The sequence below is a fragment of the Phalacrocorax aristotelis genome, chromosome 3 (assembly GCF_949628215.1).
Source record: "Phalacrocorax aristotelis chromosome 3, bGulAri2.1, whole genome shotgun sequence".
NCBI lineage: Eukaryota > Metazoa > Chordata > Aves > Suliformes > Phalacrocoracidae > Phalacrocorax > Phalacrocorax aristotelis.
This window is the reverse complement of record NC_134278.1, coordinates 125,098,351-125,122,136: the sequence shown is the minus strand read 5'-3', so window position 1 is coordinate 125,122,136 and position 23,786 is coordinate 125,098,351. Positions and strand designations below refer to the sequence as shown.

The window sequence follows — 23,786 nt, the reverse complement described above, 5'->3', positions numbered from 1 at the left end:
TCAAAGATTACACCGATGAAGTTGCCAAAAGCAATGGACCAAGCAAGATAAATGAAGTGTTATTCAACTTTTATAAATACACATTAAATTCCAACACACCACCATAAAACACACAGTAAGATGTAACAATGACAGCTCACATAATCAGGAGCTTCTGTTAAATAAAAAGGTCGTTTTGCAAGATTCTCAACTATGCACCTGATGAACTGAAGACGTACAGTACACTTTTTAGGTATTAAAATGTTTCCATTCACCTCAACAAGGGGGAGCCACTGCTCTGCCGAAACACTAAGATGCTGAAACTGCTTATCCTGTATATAATGAAGACTGCCGACAACTAGTGCAGATGCCCCAAATATTTCACTTGTACGACACAAGCCTACAAACAGAAGAATTAAAGTGATTTTTCTGTAGAAAATGAAGACCAAGCCAGAATATTTTAGCAAGAGAAAACGGACAAAGATTCGGAAAAAGAAATGGTTACATTAGTACTTTAGTCCTCTATTTTTAATCAGTTTCAGGTGCTTCTTACATCTGTTCAAGTCACACCTTGTTCCGTATAATTTACCAGAAAAAAAAATGTTTTCTAACTAACAGAATGATAAAAATTAGAAAAGCACCATGCCTGACAATGTGCTTCTACAACACTAATTAAACACAGTAATGGGTCAGTGTAAAAGCCTAGGCAGGGATGGATGGACACATACACGCCTAAGATCTAAACCCAGTCCCTGTTAAATGAAAGGCTTAAGAGAATGACACATTACAGCATTACAGCGCAGACAGCACCAGCTTGTGGGCTTATTTTTCAGTAACAGTCTCACTGCAGATATTTAAAGTACCAAAAACAGCAGGCACAATGCAATGAAATATTGCACAAGCTGTGATATAATAAATCCTGCAAATTTTGTGGAGTACTTAATCAGAAGCAGGCACTTTCCTGTCCAACAGTCATGAGAAACTAGTGGGTCTGCAAGATTTGGTTTAATTGTTGTAGGAAAATAATGTAAAAGCATATTATTTCCTTTAACTGCATACACAGTTGAAAAACTCAACTGTAACAAAGAATATAAAAAACAGTAAGAAACTGAGCATGCTTTAGAGCAAAGTTCTTTTTAATTAATGCATGCTATGTGTAAGTACTGGTTGGTTTTTTTTCTTAAAATGTAACTATAGAAATCCCCTTCTTCTGAAGCAGGTAGCATTTCCTTTGGTTACCAGTTTTTTGCAGGATAATTCTCTTTCTCTGAGCAGTACTTAAATAATTTTCTAATTATCAATATACAATGAAATTCATTCTTATTATCCAAGTGGACTCTAAGGTCTAAAATAAAAGTTTACAAACGTGTAATCAACCTTACCTCCTAAATTGGTAGGTTTATCAATAAGTGAAGCCACGACAATCAGTCTGCTGTTTGATTTACCGAGTTTAGCAGCACGATCCTGAAATACCATTTCCAGGTCTAAACTAGGAGTACTGTTCTTCCAGGGTATAATCTTTTTCTGAACATCAGTCCATTCTGTCTGGCTATCTGTTTCAACGGAATTTGAACCTGTAAAAACAAGTATTTGTCATACAGCTATGCAAGCCGTAGTGAAACTACTGCTTCGGTGAAGAAGATTATCTACATGGTAATACTGTAGACACCATTAGTCATCTACTATTATTTTATGGCACATACTCTGCTCACACAAATACAAGGCTACTTGAGCAGGATAGCACAGAGATCAGACTAAATACAGAAGTTATACAGCTACTACCTACAAATAATTATATTTAATACAGATGAGCTATATTTTACCCATGTCTTGCTGAGACCAGTCACTTGGTTTCAGATCAAGAAGTTCTGTTCGAGAACGATACCACTGAAATGTTGGTGGCAAAGCAACGTCAGTGAATCTGTCAAATTTAGCGAGCGAGATCCATTCATCTTCAGCAAGTTCCGAAAGGCGGGGAAGCGTGTAAAATATTGTCTGCAATGTAGCACAGTATTATTAGCAGAGCACCACTAAAAGCAAGCAAAACAGGAAATAAATTAACCTCTGGTAATTTTATCGCACCCATCTTTTGTTTAGTATTCTATGATTTTAATACTTGTTTCTCTTGGCACTTGATATGATTTACTAATATGTCTCTCAATATCCATCACTTTACACATAGTGCTATCGCAAACTTTCATAAATCTCATCTTTTTCTCTCTTGATTAGACCTTTTTTAAGGATCTGCATTGATTACTGTTCTGAAATTCTAGAATACCACAGAATTACTGCTGTGCTTCTCAGCACAGAGGTCTTGTGAAAATGTTTTACGTGTAATGCTAAAGAGTTTTCAGATGCCCTTATGAACTTCTAGTAAAGAATGCGGATTGATTTGATGTCAAAAGGAATATAGTCAAAAGCATTAAAATCTAGTGGTAAAGTCTAACTCAGCACTGCCAATAGATCTAACCACAATCTATCAAGGAGGAACACGCACACCCCCAAGGGAAAGGCTGAATAAGATGACGAGTTTAAAAGCCAGACATTTTGTTTATCCCAGTGCACCCTCAAGATGAAGGTGAAGACGTGCCCTGAATGCATTTAAATACTTAACAAATATTAGCCTTGCTTTTTTTTTTTTTCTTTCTTGTTCAGGATTTTCACTTCCAAAGTTTGCTACGTCATATCTAGTGTATTTAAGTGTTCACAAAAATATTTCACAGAACATCAGTTAAAAAAAAGAAGAAAATTCCTCCTCTGAAGATGGCACTGTTTATGCCAGACTACACGTACCCCTCTTCACATTTATGTTTGTCTTCTATTTTCACCCTAGTTCCTCTATCTCTCATTTTTATCTGCATTTTTGCCTGCCTTCCCTCAGTGTTTATTCAGCTCTCCATTACTTAAACTACAGCAAAAAGGATAGCTGAAAAAGATGCTCTAGGAGTTATATATCTGTATCCCGTTCCCATTAAACAACAATTTAGTTAAGCAACCTCAAATCACTTCCAAGAACAGGACGTGTCTCAAAAATCTTAACAAATGACATGAAATTAAGTAGATGCTCTTCAGTTATTAGAAGTAACTTTTCCAGCCACAAATATAAAACCTGATTAACTCCCACACAGATGGGCACATCCATCACACGTACCTCTTCTTAATTGAGCTAGGTTTTTAACACAGTATAAATTAGAGAATTAAGCTGCAGTCTTAGTCTAAAATGCATCACAATTTAGGTGAAGTAATTTTTCAGAGTTTTAAATGAATAATAGTTGTTCATTATTCATCCTCCATTAGAACTATGCAAATACAGTGATCATCAATAGTCTTGGACTTGCCTCTAGACTATAATCCTCAAGTGGATGAAATGTTGCAAAGAAGAAATGATCTTGGATTCGCTGCCAGTTCCTTCTAGCATTCCTGCAATTGCAGAAAGGAACGCAAGATGAACAAAAAAAGCAACGTTCTAGATTTTTTTTTTTTTATATGGTCAAATTGGAATAAGGCAACCTGATTGAAATTGCTGTATGGGAAAAAAATACTTTAACAGTTAAGTAAGGATCCATTTAAAAACAAGCAAACAAACCCCCCCCCCAACCAATCAACAACAAAAAAAACCCCAAACCCCAAACAAAATAAACAAAAAACTTCAAAAGACCAAAGAAACAGCATTCCAGAAATAAGTTTTATTTATGTTGTTTCAAGAAAGGCCCATAACATGTCACCAAATTCTATTATCGAAAGAGGCAAGTTCCACAAGAAAGGGTATCCCACCTAGGCCCTCTGAAGGAAACAGAATACTATCCTACGGTTCAGCGACAACTTCTGGCTGTCAAAAAAAAAAAAAAAAAAAAAAAGGCAGCAGACTTCTCTGCTGCTGCTTTATTCCATCCCATGTCTTGATGTGGGTGATTTAACAGTGACTCTGATCAGAGAAATGAAAAACATGGGACTGCTGCTGACATTAGTTATGTCAGCTGACAACACTGTCGGAAATTCTAAATAATTTTAAACAACTCCTAAGACAGGGCTAAAAACAAACAAAAAAAGGATATGAACACACCGACAGTACAAAATTTAACTGAATTGTTTTATTTCCAAATCAGTAAGCAGAAAAGCATTTCTGTAAAGCTCATTTAATCATCACCCAAAATTAATTTCCCTATCCATTTTTCTCCCACAGAAGTTCTTTCAAACATTAACACTGAAAAACATTTCAGATTTTATATTTGAGAATTTACCGGTACCAGGAAGTTTGGAAGAATGACTTGTATTGCTTCAAAACCCATCAGGTAAGAAAATTAAGCATTCCTGACTGTCTTTTTTAACCCACCCCTAAACTATGAGCATTGTTTGAACATGCCTTGGTTTTTTCCTGTTGCGCTTTTAGACTGTAATGCTACACTGAATTATCACTTAATTTTCTTTGCTGATCATTAGACTTCCATTTCCAAGTCTTGGTTTCTTTTTTAACAGAATAACCACCCCACCCGACCCGCACAAAACCCCAGAGAAATCAGCAAGTGCTATTTTAGAAAATTACACTTGCTGCAAATGGCTCAGAAGAACAATATTAAGCTGTAAGTCAGAAAAATGTTACTAACCCTGTGCCATGCATGTTTTCCACTTGTTGAAGGCTAGATTCAATAACTGGTGTCAGAGCTTCAAATTCTTCCACATGCAACATTCTGCACATACTCCAAACTTTTTTAAGGGCAACTAACGCATAAAGTCGAACACTGAAATTATGGTTGAAACACCACTGTAGAACAACTATGAGGGCTTTCTTCAAAGCTGGCTTCTAAAAAAAAAAACGAAGCAATTTCTTCCATTTATATTAAGTCTTAACATACCATTTAGAAGTATGGCTCAAGGAACAGCGGTTTCCTCATAAAACAGCCTTTCAGAAAGTCCAAAGTTTTAACAGTACACATATGTGCAAATAGAGGCTTCATAATGTGGTTCTGATTTCCTTTCTTCCTTCTCACTAGGGCACAGACCTACAGCACCACTTGTGTTTTGCAAATTTATTCATTTGGTTTAAACATTATATTTCTGCATACAAGGAAACCTCTATTAACTTCTGATTTTTAGCACTTAGAAAGCTGATCTTGCAAATGTATACAAACAGTAAAAAAAACCCAAACAACAAATGCCTGGCTTGCTACAGGTGTGAAGTACTTGACCTACTGTAACATCTGACTGTACTTCATCCTCTATTTTAAAGTTCAGTTAAAAAATTGAGAATTTCAAATAAAGAATTCTAAATGTAACATGGACTAGCTATTGCCAAAGAACTCCATATCTGAGTGCTATTATTCTATAGCAAGATCACCTTCTTCCAGGTTCTCTCTGCCCAATTTCATGCAGATTAAAAAAGAGCAGCAAGAAAAACAGACCCAGGTGCATCCACATGTTTAGTTAAAAACTGGAGTAGCTATTCTAGAAAACCTCACAGTTAATAAGGTCCTATGTATCAGAACATCTGCCATTTAGTGAATTTTCCTAAGTTCAATATGTGACAGAGGCGACATGAAGAGTTAGTGTTTTCCACATCCAAGGATACCTTGGTAGAAGTAGGTATTAAAAAAGTTTTGAAAACAGACTGCAAAAACGCTTTTTATTTCACATACAGTGCAACTGAATAAAGAAGGAACACTTTTAGTCAAACTTACCTTCTCTGAGGTATTTTGAAGAACAATGTCAAAGTGTGATAACACTGATAAAAATGTACAGATGCTTGTTTTAAGCTTTTCTTCATCCTAAAGCAGAACAGAATGTAACAAAAAATACAGGGTATAAAAACATTTTATATATGTGTAAGTTTTCACAGAATGTTCTGCAGCTGCAATATCAACAGTATTAAAAAAATAGGTGTTTCCATAACAATGTTTACTAAAATACAAAGTTCTATTATTAAGATTTCATTTCCCTAACACATTATTTGCTTTCTACTAAAACATCAATCAGAACGAAGTATACAGCAGTGTAACTGAGCTAAAATTCAACGCAAATTCACTGTATTCTGCCCACCCTGGAAAACCCTAAACTCAATAAAACCTTGGGGATTCTCTTCAGTGCTCGCACTTTTCCACATCAATACAAATGTGGGTATCAGACGCAGAATGATCAGCATCATCCATGGTCTGTACTGGAAGAAATGAGTGTCCACACTTCTGCTCCCCACTTCTCTTCACACACCTAGTTCCTATTCATCCATTTTGCCACAGCATTGCACTGCGTGCTCAAGTTCAGTTTATTTTTCAATAGGATCCTGACAATCCTTTTCAGAGTCACTGTTTTTCAGGACAGCCTCTGAAAATACAATCTGTATTCCTTTTCCATAAATCTACATTTGTTCTGCTTGCTCCATTGGTTTCAGTGGGCCCCCTGTGATTCAGTACATTTGTTATCAGCATGAGATCGTTTTGATCCAATAGATTATCATCTACCAAGACGATAGCAATTCCAACTGCCTGAGCTCTTGGAAAGAATGCTGAAATAGAAAACAGTTACATCCCCTACAGCACTTTCCATCAGTTCAGATAGGCATGACAAGCCATCTTTATGCACTTAAAAAAAAGTATAAATTGTAAAGTGAAAGAGAAATTTTTTCCCTCCAAGCACAAAAAAGAAACAAACAAAACCCCCAAGAAACACAGCACATATCACTGGCAAGCAAAGTTGTCTCAGAGCAGTATTAAAAACATGCCTGGTTTGGGGCAAAAAAGTACATACAGTTTTCCAATTTTTCTATTTGATTTTAATTCTTGTCCTACTGTTCGGCTTTTTAAAAAACTACGGTAGCAGCTAGGCTATTTGAGAAGCAATAAGAAATCTACATTTAACTACTGCGAGTGGTGAGCTTCATGACTTCCTACCCACTGGAGGAGATGCCAGTACATACATTTTCTACTCAGCCCAAATGTATAATGCGAACAAATTCAAGGGTATGAAAATACAAACAATTGATACAGGTCAACTCTTACAGGTAATTACTTAAAGAACCCAAGACATAAAAATAAAATGCTTGTAAGTCAGTTCTCCTCAGTCAACCCTTTCATGACTTTTGGGTACCGTAACTCAAACCTGCCTCCATTTCTGGAGCCACAGTACGGAACTCCATTGTCAGAGAAGTCCATGTTCAAAGCTGCAAATTGAATAGGTGTTATGCAAGTCATGCTCCCACTGACAAACAAGATGCAGAAGACAAAAGCTGGGTGTGGCAACCACAAGTGACTTTGCGGTATCTTCCCAAACTCACAATCTAGGGCATCCATGTGTTCCTTGGTAACTGCAGAGCACTCTGAGCAGAGTAGCATGTCATAAAGGGAAATGTCTCCACTGGAAGAATTCCCTTGTCTTTAGCCACTTTGATGTCACAAATTTCTAAATGCCTCAGACTATAGTCCAGACTGACTTCCAAGTTTAAATTAATCTGCTTGACAACCTACTGCTTCTTAAGGATAATTGGAATATATAGAAAGTAACATATGGGAAGACAATCTGTACCCTCTTTGTTTAAATTACCCTTCAAGTGAATGCCAAAGTTCCTACTTACATAGCAAAAGCAATCCCAGAATTTTTTAAGGAATTGGGGGTATTTATGTAGACTCAGGATAACAAGCCATTCTATGAAGTATTTCACAGATGCCTGATTGTTACCAAATCCAGCCTGGAAAACTTTGTCGAGGGTTCCACATAAAAAATTCTGAGAAAACAGATAATCATTTAGTATATTGTTAGAGTTATTTCCATGAAGAAGAAAAGTCTAAATAAAAGAACATTCTCAGCTTTATCACAGTATTAGAAATATCCTTAATACTCAGATGAAAACATTTTAGAACAATCTAATTTCTGTATTATACTTTGCAAATATTATTATGAAGGGTTAGATGAAACTAAAATTTCTCAATTTTCTGAGTGTTCATAAAGTAACAATATTTTTACTGAAAGAAAAGCTTTAAATCAGATAGTCAGTACAGAGTTTTACCTAGGTTTAATAGGAACAATCTAGTCTCATGTAATTCACACAAATCCAAAACCCAGTTTTCAGTGACCTCTAGAAATGCATCATAAATCCATGGCTTCAGACTGAGAGAATGAAATGACACAAAACTTTTACATCAGCCATAGAGATTACATGTCTTTTATACCCTGCTATAATTTAACACACTCAGTTTGCATGACACAAAATTATTCCTGAAAGTAGGCACTTATTTAAGAATTCATAGTGAGGAGCAATACCTGATCAAGCTTCGGTAGAAGAACTAAGAGTGTCTGCCATACCCGGGTTTTAATTCTATGCTGTAAAGAGTTTGCATAATAGCGTGTTCTAGATCTGGATGCCAGTTCATCCTGAAAGCAATTTAAAAAGGTTTATTACCTATTTTTCCTTTAAAATGGAATACATGGAAATATACTACACTGTACTGAGAAAGCAGCATCTGCTTCACAGCTAGTATCAGCATTAAAGTTAGGAAAAATATATTAATTTCATTTATTTACAATTAAATTTTGAAGCTTGTCCACGAGAAGTTCGGAAAGTTGAAAAATATACGATTCCATTTAGTACTTTTACTTAAGAGCACAAAAATATTAGATATTAAGACTCTTCAAACAGCAGAAAGTTGAAGAATTTACAGCACCTACTGTATATGAACAATTAAAATAGTACTACATAAAACAGAGCATGAAGGCTCAAGCTGTCATTTAGTTATATAAGAACTAAAGATCTAAGTGAAGAGATGAGTATATAAATGAAAACATTTCTACTTTAGTGTCTACATTTAAAAAATGGGTTTAGTCATGCTATCAGTTACATCAGCTTGTAACTACAGCTCTATTTTTGAGACAGAAATTGATATTTTGCAATAAGATGTTTTCCATGAAAGAAAGTAGATGAAATAAAAGGAGCTTTATAAAGATTTGAAACTCCTGTTCTCATATAGCTTAGATTCTTTCCCTAAGTACTCCCTTTTGGCCATCAAAATACACGACTCCCAAAACTATTTCCTTAACTTTTAAAAAGAAAATTACTTGGTGATCCAAGTCTTACATTAATATTAAAATGCAAATGCAATTTTTACATGTTTACCCTTCCTACCTAACAAAGTAAGGAAATCACTTTTAAAGCTCGCTTTTCCTACTTGATCAATCTTACAACACAAATATTAACTATTTTTCTCCAGTAGTTAACTGACAGCACTGAAGGACTACCCATTTCTTGTTCTTCAGACAAAAGCAGAATTCTATAGTACCAGAAATGCATGGGTCATGTTCTAATAGCAGCTGTAGTAATTTACCATTGATTTTACACAAGTGCCAATGCATACGCAGCTATGATATAAATGGAAAAAATCAGACCCCAGCGTCTCCATATAAAAGTCTAAGGAGACAACAGCTCTCTCAATTCAAAAGGTAGTCTGCAATTGTTGAAGTGAAATGTGGTGCTTCAAAATGCAGCCTAAAGGGAGATTCTTAATGGAACAATGGTTACAATTTGGATAATGTTCCATGAAGTTAGAAAAACCGCTAAAAAGAGAGAAATAAACCTGAAAGACAATTTCGGTTTGGCTGAATTAACTCCTGTCTCATAACCACAAAATTATACTACTGGGCAAATCGAGACAGGCCATACAAACAACTGTAAATACTTTGCATGTTAGTAATTCTACTAACATTACATTTATATACCAAGAGAAATGAAGTTTACTTTATCAAGCAGCTTGATGAAAATGTCTTCCATAAATGTCTTATGCAAGGTATTTGATCCGTCCAACAAGCACAGAAATTTAATAGCACAAACCCGAACGTAGTGATCATCTCGATTTGTACTGTAAAATATTAATCAAAAAAAAAAATCAAACTCTACTTGTTCAGAAATAAAGATAATTCCTAAATTATATGTTAAAAAAGCACCTAACATCATCTTGAACAAGTTGTCTGCAGCAAGATAATAGGCAAATACCCAGAACCAAAATTTTAAGTTCTGTTCATCCTTGCTGATGAACAAAACTAGTGAGCTCCAGATAACCTGCCCCGTTTACATCTACAGGTCTTTAATAGCATCTCAGTGTTTAAAATAATTTTCTACAGAAATAGGTGTATCATGGAAAGTTTTTGTAAAGTGTAACCTTAAAACCACTAGTTCATGCTTACAGTTTTGGTCAAATATTCTAGTCCAAAACAACACTTGATTCCTATTAGTTACTCAAGGACACCTGGAATAATTAATGCCAAGAGTAGAATTAATGCCATTACAGGTAACAAAGCATCAGACAGCTGCTGGCTGTTACAACCAGACATTTGGAAACCAAGCAGCTCTTGGGAGAAAAGGCAGGAGTATTGAACTAGAAGTGGTAGTAGATTTTTAGAAACTCAGGTTTTAGCTAACACTTCCCAAAGCACTATGTTTGACTGTTTCTCTGACCTTTTTCCACTAAGTAATGGAGGGAAGCTACAAAAAGAGTTCAATAATCCAATAGCCAATGTCCCTGTTTCAAAAACTGGAGGCAGAACCTGTTGCCTGTATGCAAGCTAAAAAGGCCTACAAGCAATGTTAAAAGGCCAAGCTCCAAGACTGGCTGCATTAAAGCCTGAGTTTAACTGTCTCGTCTACAATGATGAGGTACATACCAGCACTCGGTAAATTATCTGAGTGCTACTTTTATGAGGTGAAACAATGAGGGAGTAGTTATTTCAGTTCCATTAAGGTTAACAAATGGGATATGTTTTCCTGAGAATAGTTAATGTTTTTCTACATTTTGTATATGAATTATGAATGTAACGTGATGTATATCCCTTTTACCAATATTTAAGGAGGTTGTGGATATACTCATAAAAAGCTGACTTCAGAACCAGCATCCAAGAAGGCCAACAGTATCCTAGGATGCATTAAAAGGAGTGTGGCCAGCAGATCAAGAGAGGTTATCCTCCCCCTCTACTCTGCCCTAGTGAGACCACGTTTGGAGTGCTGTGTCCAGTTTTGGGCCCCTCAGTTTAAGAAGGATGTGGAAGTGCTCAAGCAAGTCCAGCAGAGAGCTACCAGGATGATCAGGGGACTGGAGCATCTCCCATATGAGGAAAGGCTGAGAGACTTGGGCTTGTTCAGCCTGGAGAAGAGAAGACTGAAGGGGGATCTCATCAATACCTATAAATATCTAAAGGGCGGGTGTCAGGACGATGGGACTGGACTCTCTTCATTAGTGCCCAGTGACAGGACAAGGGGCGATGGGCACAAGCTGGAACACAGGATGTTCCACCTCAATATGAGAAAAAAACCCTCCCCTGTGAGGGTGCCAGAGCAGGGGCACAGGCTGCCCAGGGAGGTTGTAGAGTCCCTTCCCTGGAGACATTCACACCCGGCCTGGACGCGTTCCTGTGCCCCCTGCTCTGGGTGTGCCTGCTCAAGCAGGGGGGTTGGACAAGATGATCTCCAGAGGTCCCTTCCAATCCCTACCATTCTGTGATTCTGAGATCTTTCCTATTGTAGCATCAGTCATAACAAAGACACAATTCAGACCAAATATTTTAAGTTGTATCCTCAAAATTATTACCTTTCTGTAACAATGTTTGCTGCACATTTTTCTCCCAGATTTTCTATGAAGGCATGCACATCCTGAATAAGTCTTCACAGATGAAAGACAAAGCAACAAAATTAGCAGAATAGTATGCAAATTATTTCAATAATTATCTCAAAGTTTAAAAGAGAACAAAGTGCATAAAATTATAACAAATATAATCACAAAGATTTTTTTTATACCTTTGATCTCTCCTAAATACAGTTCCAAAGACACAAGCCTCAGTGATAAGTTCGCAATAATTTCCAGCATTTAAGAAAGCATTTGTCAAGGCACTTCTCTCATCAACAGTGGGAAACATCCAAGATCGACAACAATGACTAAGGACTACATTGAAGACTCCAGTCTTTGTAGCAGACATATCTATGAGCTTGAGAATTATCTGAAAAGAAGAAGAAATAAAAGATTCAAAATCTAGTTTTCAAAGTGCCAGAATTAGCAGAGTAATATTACAGTGGTATCTATTTTAGCAGATCTGATCTCCTCCTGTAACCTCGAGCTGCTCAAGCTAATGCTGTCTTCAATCCATTTACAATTCCCTGGTTCTAAGGGCAGGTGAATGGGCAACAATTGGCCCAAGACAGAACTGATCTTTGCCTAAACAGATGTAACACCAGGTGCTTTACATGAATCTCCTGATAACTGGAACAAATGCACCTGGGCTTACTTCAGTGAGTACAAACCTGGTGTTTTCAGTCAATCCTTAGCAATTTAGATAAAAAATTAATCATTAAACAAAATTTCTTCTATAGGTAGCCGTATCACTAGTTCTCATCTTCAACAGGGATTATATTAATGTTGATGTTAAAGTTCATATTTGAGCTGGAGTGGAAAAATGTCTTTGTACCATTTACGTTTTTATTTTTTGAGGAGGTTATATTTAAGATATATGAAACAGCTATCTAGGACTTCTCCAAAAACAAGAAAAATACAACAGAAAAAACCAAAGGCCCCAAAATTTTCCTTTCCTACTCCCTTCATTAGGCTAAGTGCAAAAGTAAACTTCAGTTACAAAGTAAATTTTTTTCTAAGGAATTGCAAGCTTTTGGGAGAGGAGATTCAGAATGAATAGGTGGGTTTTTATAACTTCCTTTTTAGACAACATCAGTCAGAGCTGTCCACAAGAATGGCTTTCCAGAAGGTGTGACAGCTCTTACAAGACAAAGCTTCTCTTCCCCACTCTGAAATGATACTTTTGATTACATGACAATTCTTTGACAGTAACTGTTTTTAAAGAGAAAGTTGCTCTGAATTGCTAAGGATTAAAGCACCAAGAAGCTCATGAAGAGCCTAAATTGAAATACTGGAATGGACTCTCAAGAAACCCTTTTTTTTATTTTTGGAGGGGGGGAACAACACTAAAACACATCCTAGAAACATTTGGTCTTTTCACAAAGAATTCGAACTTTTCTTTTAGTGCAAAGAAAGGCATTGTAACTTTCCTAATAATTCCAAAAAAGGAACTATTGTGTTTCACTTGAGGAGAAGAAACAAAACATTTACTACACATTTCTCAGAATCCTGGAATATTTTTCAACTGTTTCATTAATATAGTAAAGTCCAGCACACACAAAATAAAAGAAATTTAAGTTCTAGCACAATTAACATTTGAGTAAATCACAAACAAAAAGGAAAAAGCAGCAGAAGAAATGAAGCCTAAGAACACAGTGCTCCAGGCACCTCTGTGGAAGCCTTTCTGCATTTTACCATAGCAATATTCCATTTTTGGCTCAAAAATACCCCTTTGTTCCACCCCTTCTAACTATTATTAAAAAAAAAAAACAAACCAAAAAACAGAGTGCCCTGTGGTAGACAAAATTAAAATTATCCTTCTGTGACAAGTGAGTATCAGGCAGTTCCATTTTTTTCTTTCTCATTAGCTAAAACTATATAGCCATTGCACAAGAGATCAATGGCATAGAAACTGCCAAGGAGTGGGATAAGAATATACATAAGTCGACACTTGCTTGGGAACTTTATCTTCATTTCCTTATGAAGGGGCAGAAGGTGGCTCAACCAGATGCCCTTTGTTGAGTATAGGAGACGTTCATTACCTCCTTGATGCCTGCTGTCATGGTATGTCCCACTGCAGACAATGGGATAGCTGTCACATAGACTCAAAGACTCTCAACATTGGCAAAATACACCTTACACAACGCTTGAAATACCAACGCTGAAGTTAAGACAGTAATTCAAATAATTTACACAAATTTTAAGATCAAAGAAAAATAAAATACTTCTCATCAGTTAGTACAACACTGAGCATACAATTATGCATTACAGATATTCATTAAAAGCTAACAGACTCGTAGAACTGAAGAGATATTTTACCTTCTTTGCATACATATCTTATTTTGGCTTGGGTCCACATTAAGACTACAAATACAAAGTGTTATCTGCTGCTTAAAATAGATGACAGTAACATTCTTTGAGGCAAGTTTTCAGAAAGAACAAAGAGAAAATAAATGGGACTATATTTTAAGACACTTAAGTCTAATATGGAGATATCACAGCCATTTTAAACTCCTGAGAAGTGTCCATTTTTCTGTATTTTATTAAAAATCATTTTGGCCTGTCTGGGCTGAAAACAAAGCTGAGACATTTGCTATTATTTACAGTTATGAGTGTGACACCAGGACACAGCTACTTATGGTGACTTCAAAGCAAAACCACAACCCCTCCTAGTATGATTTCTGTGCTAAGAGCCAAGCAGTGCATGAGACTAAGTCTAAGCATAGTCTAAGCATAGATATATACTGGTAATTAATTTGTAATGTATTACTGCTCTGGTAAGTCTTGCAGCCATTGTGGACTGTCCAAACACTTAACTGATGCTCAGAGGCTAAAAAAGCAAAACACCCATGAAAGATTATTTAGAAAAGAAATAGTAAACAACTTTCCTGTGTATAAAGCCAAGATGAACCAATATCCCAGTATTCAAAATGCAGTTTTAGTGACTCAAAATGAAAAAAGAGCACGATGACATATGCAAGAGCTTCTGGAGTACAGGAGGCTGCATTCATCTTACAAAAAGAGTAAAAATTAACTTTGTCTCTTCTTAACTATGTAGGCAGCATTAAATTGAACTCTGAGGTGACTATTATTTCTGTTTTCTACACCTGGACCCTCAGAGGAAAAAAAAACAAACAAAAAGCCCTTAAAGAAGCAGCTGGCTTATTCAATAGCATCTATTAAAGTTTTGCACGGTTCTAACTTTTAAGAAAGTATTTTCATTAAAACGTAACTGTTAGAAAAAGGCATAATTTTAACAGAATATTAACAGTTCATGACAGTTTGGGTGGCAAATCCTAAACAAAATATTCAAGAGGACATGCATAATGTAAAAACAAAGACAAAAAAACCTGTACTTTGTACTTTTCATTTTCTGTATTAAAAGAACAAACAATATGGGTTTTTTTACCCTCAATCTAATTCTCAGATCTTTTGCCTTAACACTCTCTAAGTAGTACCCTTTTGGAAGTGAAAAATTCATTACAATAGCTGAAGGGAAAACAAAAACTAAATCACATTTTTAGATCCAGATAAAGTTTATGTTCATATTCTCCTCCCAAGAAAGAAACCTTAAACTGACCTCTTTTATTTTGGCATACGCTTGACCCTTTGCACTTGCAGCAACAGCTAGAACCTCAGTGTCAAAGACAAACTGAACATAAGCTTTTAGATTGGACCAAAATATTAGCTGTGTGTTGCTCAAAGAGGATATAATTTTCCAAGCCAAATCAAATGCTTCTATGCAGAGAGACTCCGCTGAATCTAAAAGCTGAAAACAAAGAGAAGAAAGTGTTACATTTGACAAAACCCACTCTCCAAACTGTTAATACCGTGCAGTAGTTTTATCTTTTACCTTGGGAACGAGGACTTTCATGCAGTCAAACACAGGTAAAACTTGGTCTGAAGGAAGAATAGTCAGGGCTTCTAATGCAGACTCTAGAATTTTTCTTGACCTTTTAACTGTAGATAATGACATTTCTGAAGTTTCTTCATACTCCTGGGCCAGTGTTGGAAATGATTTTAGAATGAAACGAAGGCAAATCCACTGGTCACGAACATAGCGTGCAACAATTTTTCCCCATCCTTGAGATGGTGTTTCTTCGCATAAGCTGCAAGGAGATTATTATTCTAAATATATATTGTACTTCTTTATCCTGCACATTCCTACTCCAACAAGAACAGCTTAACTGTACAAACTCACTATACTTCTTCAAGATGCTAAAATTTACACAGGTTTGAGGGGAGATTGGACAAGTTCATGGAAGAGAAATCTACAAATTAAATTTTTTAAACACAGTTCTGGGCTCAGGCAGACTCATTAGTCATAAATATCTGAGAGAGTATTTAATGGAAACATCACTACATGCTGGCTGTCTTTTTTTGGTAACCAAGTATGTGGTTTCTGGCCCTCAGACTTGCTCTGGGCTCCCCTTCCCAACAGTAAATTATTTCAATTTAAGCTTGTCTGCATACATACTATAGCTTTGTGCAGTGTATATAAATTTAAGCTGACATAATGATAATCAATGTTCAAATCTAGCTCTGGCTTCACAGCACTAGAGGACTGAGCAGAACCACCTTTGGTCTGATCAATTATGGCTGCTTTAACGTTCCAAAACCTGAATGTTAAGACAAAAGAGCAACTGAATGAATAGTTTGTGTTCAGAATTCTTCATTTTTATCTCGACAAAAAGTTATCAAAACAAAACGACAGGAAAAGCCAGCATCTTAACCACTACTTCACATTAATCAGATTTAGTCCAGATAATTACTGAAGCTATAGCACAGACATACCTACTTTTTTCTTCAATATAAGATGGTTTCTTTAATACTTCATTGAATTGTGAAAAGGAAATATATCTCTTCAGAGCATCCACAGCAGGCAAAGATTCAAGGTGCGCTTCAGGTTTCTGATCCATTATCTCACAAACTGCTGAAAGTGAAGCCATGCTAGCTACTTTTTTAATTTGTTCTTTAAGCTTCGGCTCCTAATTAAAACCAAATCATACATGAACAAACATGCGCCAATTTCTTATAAAATGATACATATACATTTGATAAACCTCCTATTAGTATCACCTCAAACATCATAAGGTAGCAGCTCTGCATCTTTCTACTTCCCTGTTTTCTTACCATAGGCACAACACAGCTTTGCTTGGCTGGGTCAGTGCAATCAATCACAAGCTGCAAGCATTGAAAAGAGTATAAATCTTGCAAGTTACAGTCACTTATTCGTTAAGTGCAGGCGCCTAGTTTGACTATGATGGAACGCTTCTATATTGCCAGGTAGCTAGCAATTAGATAGCAATTACAAAAATGATGTGGGTCCACGTAGTCAGAAAACCAGTGCAACGACCCAGCTGAAATTTGGAATATGACATGCTAACTGCTCCAAGAGGCTAAAGGTCACAACACCTGCTATGATTATTTTATGTAACAAATGCATATATTCAAAGAATAATGAAATAAGAAGCCTCAACAGAAAAAATTCAAGAAGCATATAGTTCCCTAATAGTATTTTAATATCTTCAAGTCACTTTCAGCTGAGTAGAGCACAGAAAGATCCTCCTCTGTAATTACTCAGCTTTTTCTTTCTTCTTCTTAAACTGAAGATGTACTATATGTGCAAGTGAAGAAATTATCATGACTATATAATTCCACTGAATTCAAAAGAAGGTGGTAGAGGCCCCCAGTGAACACTAAGTTTGAACCATAAAACGTTTACTTTGAAACTACTGGCATAAGTATGTAATTCGCATAACCAAAGGGAAAAACAAAATACATCTTGCTCTTTGTTTCCTTAGAAAAGTAAGCCTACATACTAAATACTTAGAATTTTTTTATATGTGTTATTAACTGTTCTTGATCAATAATTCAACCCAGAAAAATATCGAAGATTATACTGCCCAGAAATCTTAAATCTCCTCCTTTTATAGAAATTATTGTTTCTTTACCTTTTGAAAATATACCTGTCTCAGATATACTGGCCTAACAGATACAACTATGGGACAATGAACATAACTATATCAAAAAGCCAAAGCAATGCTGGGTTCTGGAATTTTTTTCTTCCTCTATATGTTCCAGCTTGAAAATTCAACAGATCATTAATACAAAAGGTATTTTCATTTAACAGTAACTTCCTTGGTAAGACTGGTTCATATTTGAGGGAAAAGCTTTTGAGTACACGAACTCCATTATTACAACTGAAGTTTTACTTTAGCTATATAGGCTTCTAAAAAATGTAATAAGAAAACAAAAGTACTAAATATCTTAGCTACAAATATTTTACATTAACATTACACTGCCAACTATAGATACATATGCCTTAGGGAATATATACACACATACATATTCACACAAACGTATATATTAATATGTAAAATAAATTATGTTAATAATAAAAATAAAATATTTTAAATTAAGTTCCATTTATAGTATGTTTGTACATTTTATAGAATCTAAATATTATATAAGCATTACAATGAAAATATTCATTTTAATTAGGATTTATCGCTTTATTTTATATTAATATTTACTGTTGTAAATAATGTTAAATTACCTCTTCACAATTTTTCTCCTGAAGATTACGAATAGATGCATTTGTCAGGGACAGAATGAAATTGTTGATAGATTGTACTTTCTTCCAGCTGACTTGCGAGCACAAATTCACTATCTCTGGAATTAAAGCTAAGTAAAGATCACAACGATCCAGATCGCCGACCTAAAAATGAGGAAAGAAAAGGTAAACTGAAGCATTAAGAGAAGGAAACTTAAACTGAAAAGAAAACTAACAGTAACAATGATAGCAGAAGGAAAACAACAGTCGTCATTGTAGTTGAGCAATATCGAGTCTTTAGTTTGGGGTTTTTTTAAAGTTATTTTAAAAATCTTTTCATCTTTCAGGTTGTTTTAGTATTAGGATCTGGAGTACACCTTAGAAGAGACAGTGTGAATTTCTGAAAGAAGTCTCCACTTCTTTTAATTGGTAAGTTTACTTAACTTCCCTTCCTGAGCCCAAAGGAATGCCATGTAAAAACACGTGAGCTAGCCTGAGTATCAGAAGCAGCGTTCAAAGTCAACTCAGTTGCTGGAACACATCACAGCACAGCACCCTGTACACATGCAGCAGTACACCTTGCACTTCTTCCCCAACTACATGTTATCTCATGGCTATATTCTTGTTTTATGGCTTTTTATTCTTCTCTTGTATTTGCAACTTTTCTCCACATATCATAAAAAACCACCCCTGTATAAAGCCATGCACTCAAGGAACTGAATGAAGAAAGATCTTTTCCTGCTTTAGTTCTGAGAGAAAATACACCTTTGAATTTTCACTTAGTTCTCCTGATTCAACCTTAACTTTTGCTTTAACGCAGGACCACTTTTCACATCAATCTTCCATCGCACTCATGTTTTGGAGACGATGCACTATTAGATCTCTTTTCTTACCCTGTGTTTCCCATTCAGTTGTACTTTCCGTACTGTTTCTGAGAAAGTACCCCAGAGCCCCATGCTCCTCTCCAAGACCCTTGCAGAAACACACACTTTCGTTTCCCCTCCACCTTACATACCAATCCCTCTTTCTCATATCTGTTTTCTTCCAAAAACAGTATCATTGTCCTCATCAGCATTACATTCTAATTCTTCTTTCTCCATCTGGAAACGTGTGCAGATATTTTGCTTTACATGTCTTGTGCCTTTCTATTTACAGATGACTTTAAAGCTCTTTAGAGTAGGAAACATGCACCGCACTGCCCCCCAAAAAGCAGCACATTTCTTTCATACATCCAACAGGGTATTTTTAAAGAAGTCAAACTCCTCTACCATCATGTGATTTTGCTTCAAAAGTCACAGGTTTCTCTGGGGTATAAACTTAAACACTGGCCACAGCACAGAGCAAACAGTGGATTCAATAAAGTGGAGTCAATGAAGATGTTAACCAGGCTGAGTACTAAAAGTCTCCAAACTTCAAACATCTTCTGTCCACAACTGTACCAGTAGATACAATACCGTATCATATGATACTCATGATTTCTTACTCTATGGTTTCTTTAGATTTGAGAAGAACCAAGGAATATGAACTACAGGCACTAAACGCTACTTGTCAAGACACCTTTTTTTCCTGTATTCTTAACTGTGCCCATTCAAAGGAAGTGTTTCTATGCAAATTGACTTTCTAGATGTTTAAAGATTTGATCTGAAACTAAACTAGGAACACTGGTAAATCAAATTAACAAGCAAAACCACACCAAAGTACATCTCTTGATAATTACTTACAGTGCTTAACTCATTTGTAGTAAGCCGTCGGAGAACAAAATCAAGAATACTTTCCACAGGTATCATTAGAGATTTCCAGATAAAAACCAATACCCTATCTGTGTGAAGAGAAAAAAAAAAAAAAAAGATATCTTAACATAGAGAAATACACTTTAAGAAATTTATTATATCATGCAGATTTAACTAAGTCACAGAATTAAAGTTATACAGCAATAAGTATTCAAATACCTAAGAATACCTTAAAACAGCTCTGTACTCTTTGGCACTGTAAACTACAGGGCTGAAAGAATCAAACCAGATGATATTCGTTCCTGAGATGTATCATAAATTAGCGACCCAAAACCCCCACAAAAACAGAAGACCAAAGCATAACTTTCCAACTTTTGATGCACACTTTCGCCCTATTCCCAACCCTCTGCACAAACCGCATATTAGTTTGTTCTTCATTAAAAAGTTAAAGTTTACAATAATTGCTGGGTATGTATGTGAGAAAAAGGCAGTTATCCATTTCTAGTATGTACAGCAGTAAAAACCATTTTTTGGTTTGGTGTTTTGGCTTGTTGTTTTTTTGGTCTGGGTTTTTTTTGTTGGTGTGTCCCCTCCCCCATTTAGAAGTAATTCAGCTTTGCCTATAGTCTTAAGATTCCAGTCAAGTAGCTTCCTGGCTTAACATTGTAAATAAAAATGCAAGGTTGTAACACAAAATAGGATACTTTCTCTAAGAAAAGGCTAGGCTACAAAGTATGCCACATGTATATAGCATTTCACAAATGAAAAGACAAGAAATAACACATCAATATGAAAACGGAGTTAAAATACTCTGCATGACCACCTCATTCTAAAAATGTCAGTGATTAGTTTCAATATCTAGGAAAGCTACCCAGAGGTTGTATCTGCTGGCTTTTTTCTGGAGTTAACCCTGAATTGTATCTCATGTAGTGAAATTACTATGAAATGAAAAACCTTCAAAAGGCCGAAATATAAAGGGACAGATTTCCAGAAGTTCCAAATCGATACTGTACTTGCTTTCAATGTTCTCTGTTAAAATGGCTCATTGGACTGCATTTCTAACGCTTAACTTGTTAGGAACAGTTTAACTATGTCAGATTATTATCACATTTCGTAAATTTCAAATCACTAAAACACCTTCTGCAATTAAAATTCAGAAATTCTTCAGATAAACATGCAAGCCAGTAAAATCCAATTCACTACCAGTGGCTCTGTAACACTATCAAAAAAATAATTAGCAAAAACTTCCTGTTTAAAATAGTGAAGTCTAATAATGGCACGGACAGCAAAACCTGTAGAAAAATGCTGCTGCTTTCAGCATGCGTTGCAGACATGTTTATCCCCATTAAAGTATACTTAAACACTTCCCAACTGTTGTTATTTTTGTTTTACAAGCTTAAATTCCTTTCTTCTTCCCTCCTGTTTTACCATTTATCCATTTGACAGATAGGACTTTTCACCTCATGTTTAATCAATGCAGAAGCAAAACTTCTGTATTTCACATTACTCTTCCCATCTCTCAACACAGCCAATTCACAGCTGCGGAAACAAGACTTATTATTTGGCTCTTCTGTGCAGGAGAAAGAAGCACAAAAACATTGTAGGAAATAATACAAGAAAATAAAAGTAATCCTTGTTTAGCTTAACACAAGTCCAATTCTGAAAGCCTCCTGGAAGACTCTACCGACGACGAGGTGTACTGGAATACCTATGGGGGCATTTAAAATGACAGAGACACTGTGATCCTCAGCCTTGCCATGTCTCAAGAGCTCTGTTAGCAGAACTTAACATGTTAAGTCAGGTATCAAAATTCTCAAGGCAGGAGCGATCAATTATATGTCTACATTAGCAAGCAGAGTGGCACATAAGGAAATGATTTACGATCATTTTACTTGACACTAAAAACTTAACATGCGCTTGCACGTGTTTTGGAGGGTTCTGCTTCAGGCTTGCTCTAGCCTCATGCTGTGGACTGAATGCACACTGGCAGTTGAGATACACCTTCCAGTCTAGTTTCACCTGAAGGAATCCACTCCAGCGGTCAGAGACCACCCCACAATATGAACTTCAATAGTCTGCATAATTAGTGCTCAGTATTTCAGTCAAACAGCAAGAATGCAAGAAAGGGGTGACTGTATAAATCACTTTTTAAAACTAAGTTAAACATTTACTTCAGGGCTGCGTTTAGACATCTTTATGAAACCTGGATGCAGAATCTGAAATAATTCTTTTTCAGGTAAGAGCCCAGATCCATGGCTCCTGCTCCAAAATTATTTTTTTATTTCATGTTATAAAAATAGCAAAAAAAAAATCCCCAAAAAATCTGGGGAAGCAGAAACCAAACGACAAGATTCCTCTTGTTCCAGTTCAGCATCCTAATTAATGAAAAAAAAATTTTTTAAATGCAATTTTTCACTTGCTCTCAGGAAAAAATTATAGAACTATTCTGGTTACAAATTGACAAAGTTCTAATAAAAGTAGTACGGGCTCCATAGCTTTTGTTCAGACTCTCCTGAAAGATCTACAAGTTAAAATGCTCAATCTGAGGGGGGTGTGTGTGTGTGTCAAAATTCACAGTCAGATCATCAGGCTTGTGCTTCAGTGGGCACCCCTTAACTAACTTTTTAACTAAGGTCAAATTGAAGCAAGTCAGTTAAGCATGCCTACTGAAATCATGCCTAATACTGTGAAATAATCAAAGGTATCCTGCCTTTTGCTGTCTAATCAGCATTAGTTGAGACGGGTATCTACCAGTTAACTCAGAAAACAGTGTGTCTAGCAGGATCACTGCTCTGGCTGAACCCAGGGCAAATAAGCAAGTTAGGCTGGGTTTCTGTACTAACTTCTTTTTGAAAGGTCTAAATGATTTATGGAATCCATATGTTGGCAAAGAATAGGCCTATAAATATTTGTAATACGGTCACGATCTCCACATTTTAACTCACCACTAATCTAATCCTAATGGGTAACAACTGGAGGGCTTCCACATTCTCAATTCCCAGTCCTTAGGACACCTTCACAAGAGCCCCTGTAGGATTGGACCCACAGCTCAATTTTGTAACAGATACGCCAGATTGTCAACTTTTGCATTTACCACTTCTAGACTAATAATAATTTGACAGTATAGCCTTAAAACATTAAGTACCTTAGCTTTAGTTAGACTATAATTAATAGACGACACAGTATACTGAAGATATCACTAACCATCTTGTGTTTTGGAACATTTTAACGAACGGGTCTGCAATAACTTCAAGAGAAGCTGTAGGCTTTTATCTGTTTTCAGTGTTGGTATGTAAGCATTACTGCCAAGTTTCATCAAGACATCCAGAAGAGGGTTCAAGAAAGCCTCTAGTTCAATCCATTCTATGTTGCTTTTTCCACTACACAAAAACAAAAATTAAAAAGAAAGTCTTCTTCTGAGTATCTGCCTTAAGTGCTGAAGTCACTTATGGAAATAAATCGGACACAGGTTTCCAAGTCACTTAAGTATCTTTAGAAATGTTACCCAGTATGTTTGCAGCAGCAGTTGGACAAGGCCTAAGGAATGATCAGGCTGACCGAAAGTCCACAGAGAAAAATGGACAACTTCCTGACTTGATCAGGCTTCTACTGGATGCTTCAGGAGTAGGGGGGTTGAAAAAGAGAGAAACATAAAGTAGGGTATTTCTTACTTACCTGTATTTATTCCTCATCTCCTCCACATCTGCAGCCAACAGAATCACTGTTGCGACAAGCTTAGCTTCAAACCAGTCAGGCATAAAGCAATTTTCTCCTGATTAAAGATATTTTAAAGTTTCCATAGTATTTAAAAAAATACCTTTAATATTAATTTTTACAACTTTTGGTTTTATAACATAAAATAAATTAGTTGTATAACAATTAATGCTAACAAGAATATTACTACTAATTTTTTTGCATTCTTTTATC

General features: G+C 35.9%; 1 protein-coding gene across 2 annotated transcripts in view; it reads right to left on the bottom strand.

The window, feature by feature from the left end:
* The window catches only part of TARBP1 (tRNA guanosine 2 -O-methyltransferase TARBP1), a 38,602-nt gene that overhangs the window by 2,592 nt on the left and 12,224 nt on the right, over positions 1 to 23,786 (bottom strand). The window contains exons 11-28 of one of the 2 annotated variants that reach the window (XR_012659939.1): positions 23,535 to 23,631; positions 23,064 to 23,239; positions 19,851 to 19,948; positions 18,133 to 18,294; positions 16,368 to 16,561; positions 15,427 to 15,682; positions 15,154 to 15,342; positions 11,744 to 11,943; positions 11,538 to 11,609; positions 9,695 to 9,815; positions 8,227 to 8,337; positions 7,541 to 7,690; positions 5,655 to 5,741; positions 4,584 to 4,780; positions 3,318 to 3,399; positions 1,803 to 1,974; positions 1,362 to 1,553; positions 199 to 379 (exon numbers count right to left, since the gene is read on the bottom strand). Coding sequence is in view for 1 of the 2 variants with exons in the window: in XM_075089472.1 (XP_074945573.1) it covers positions 255 to 379; positions 1,362 to 1,553; positions 1,803 to 1,974; positions 3,318 to 3,399; positions 4,584 to 4,780; positions 5,655 to 5,741; positions 7,541 to 7,690; positions 8,227 to 8,337; positions 9,695 to 9,815; positions 11,538 to 11,609; positions 11,744 to 11,943; positions 15,154 to 15,342; positions 15,427 to 15,682; positions 16,368 to 16,561; positions 18,133 to 18,294; positions 19,851 to 19,948; positions 23,064 to 23,239; positions 23,535 to 23,631 (2,681 nt within the window). In the remaining variant the exon portion in view is untranslated. The remainder of the gene's footprint in view (positions 1 to 198; positions 380 to 1,361; positions 1,554 to 1,802; positions 1,975 to 3,317; positions 3,400 to 4,583; positions 4,781 to 5,654; positions 5,742 to 7,540; positions 7,691 to 8,226; positions 8,338 to 9,694; positions 9,816 to 11,537; positions 11,610 to 11,743; positions 11,944 to 15,153; positions 15,343 to 15,426; positions 15,683 to 16,367; positions 16,562 to 18,132; positions 18,295 to 19,850; positions 19,949 to 23,063; positions 23,240 to 23,534; positions 23,632 to 23,786) is intronic. The other variant, XM_075089472.1, reaches the window with a different exon arrangement.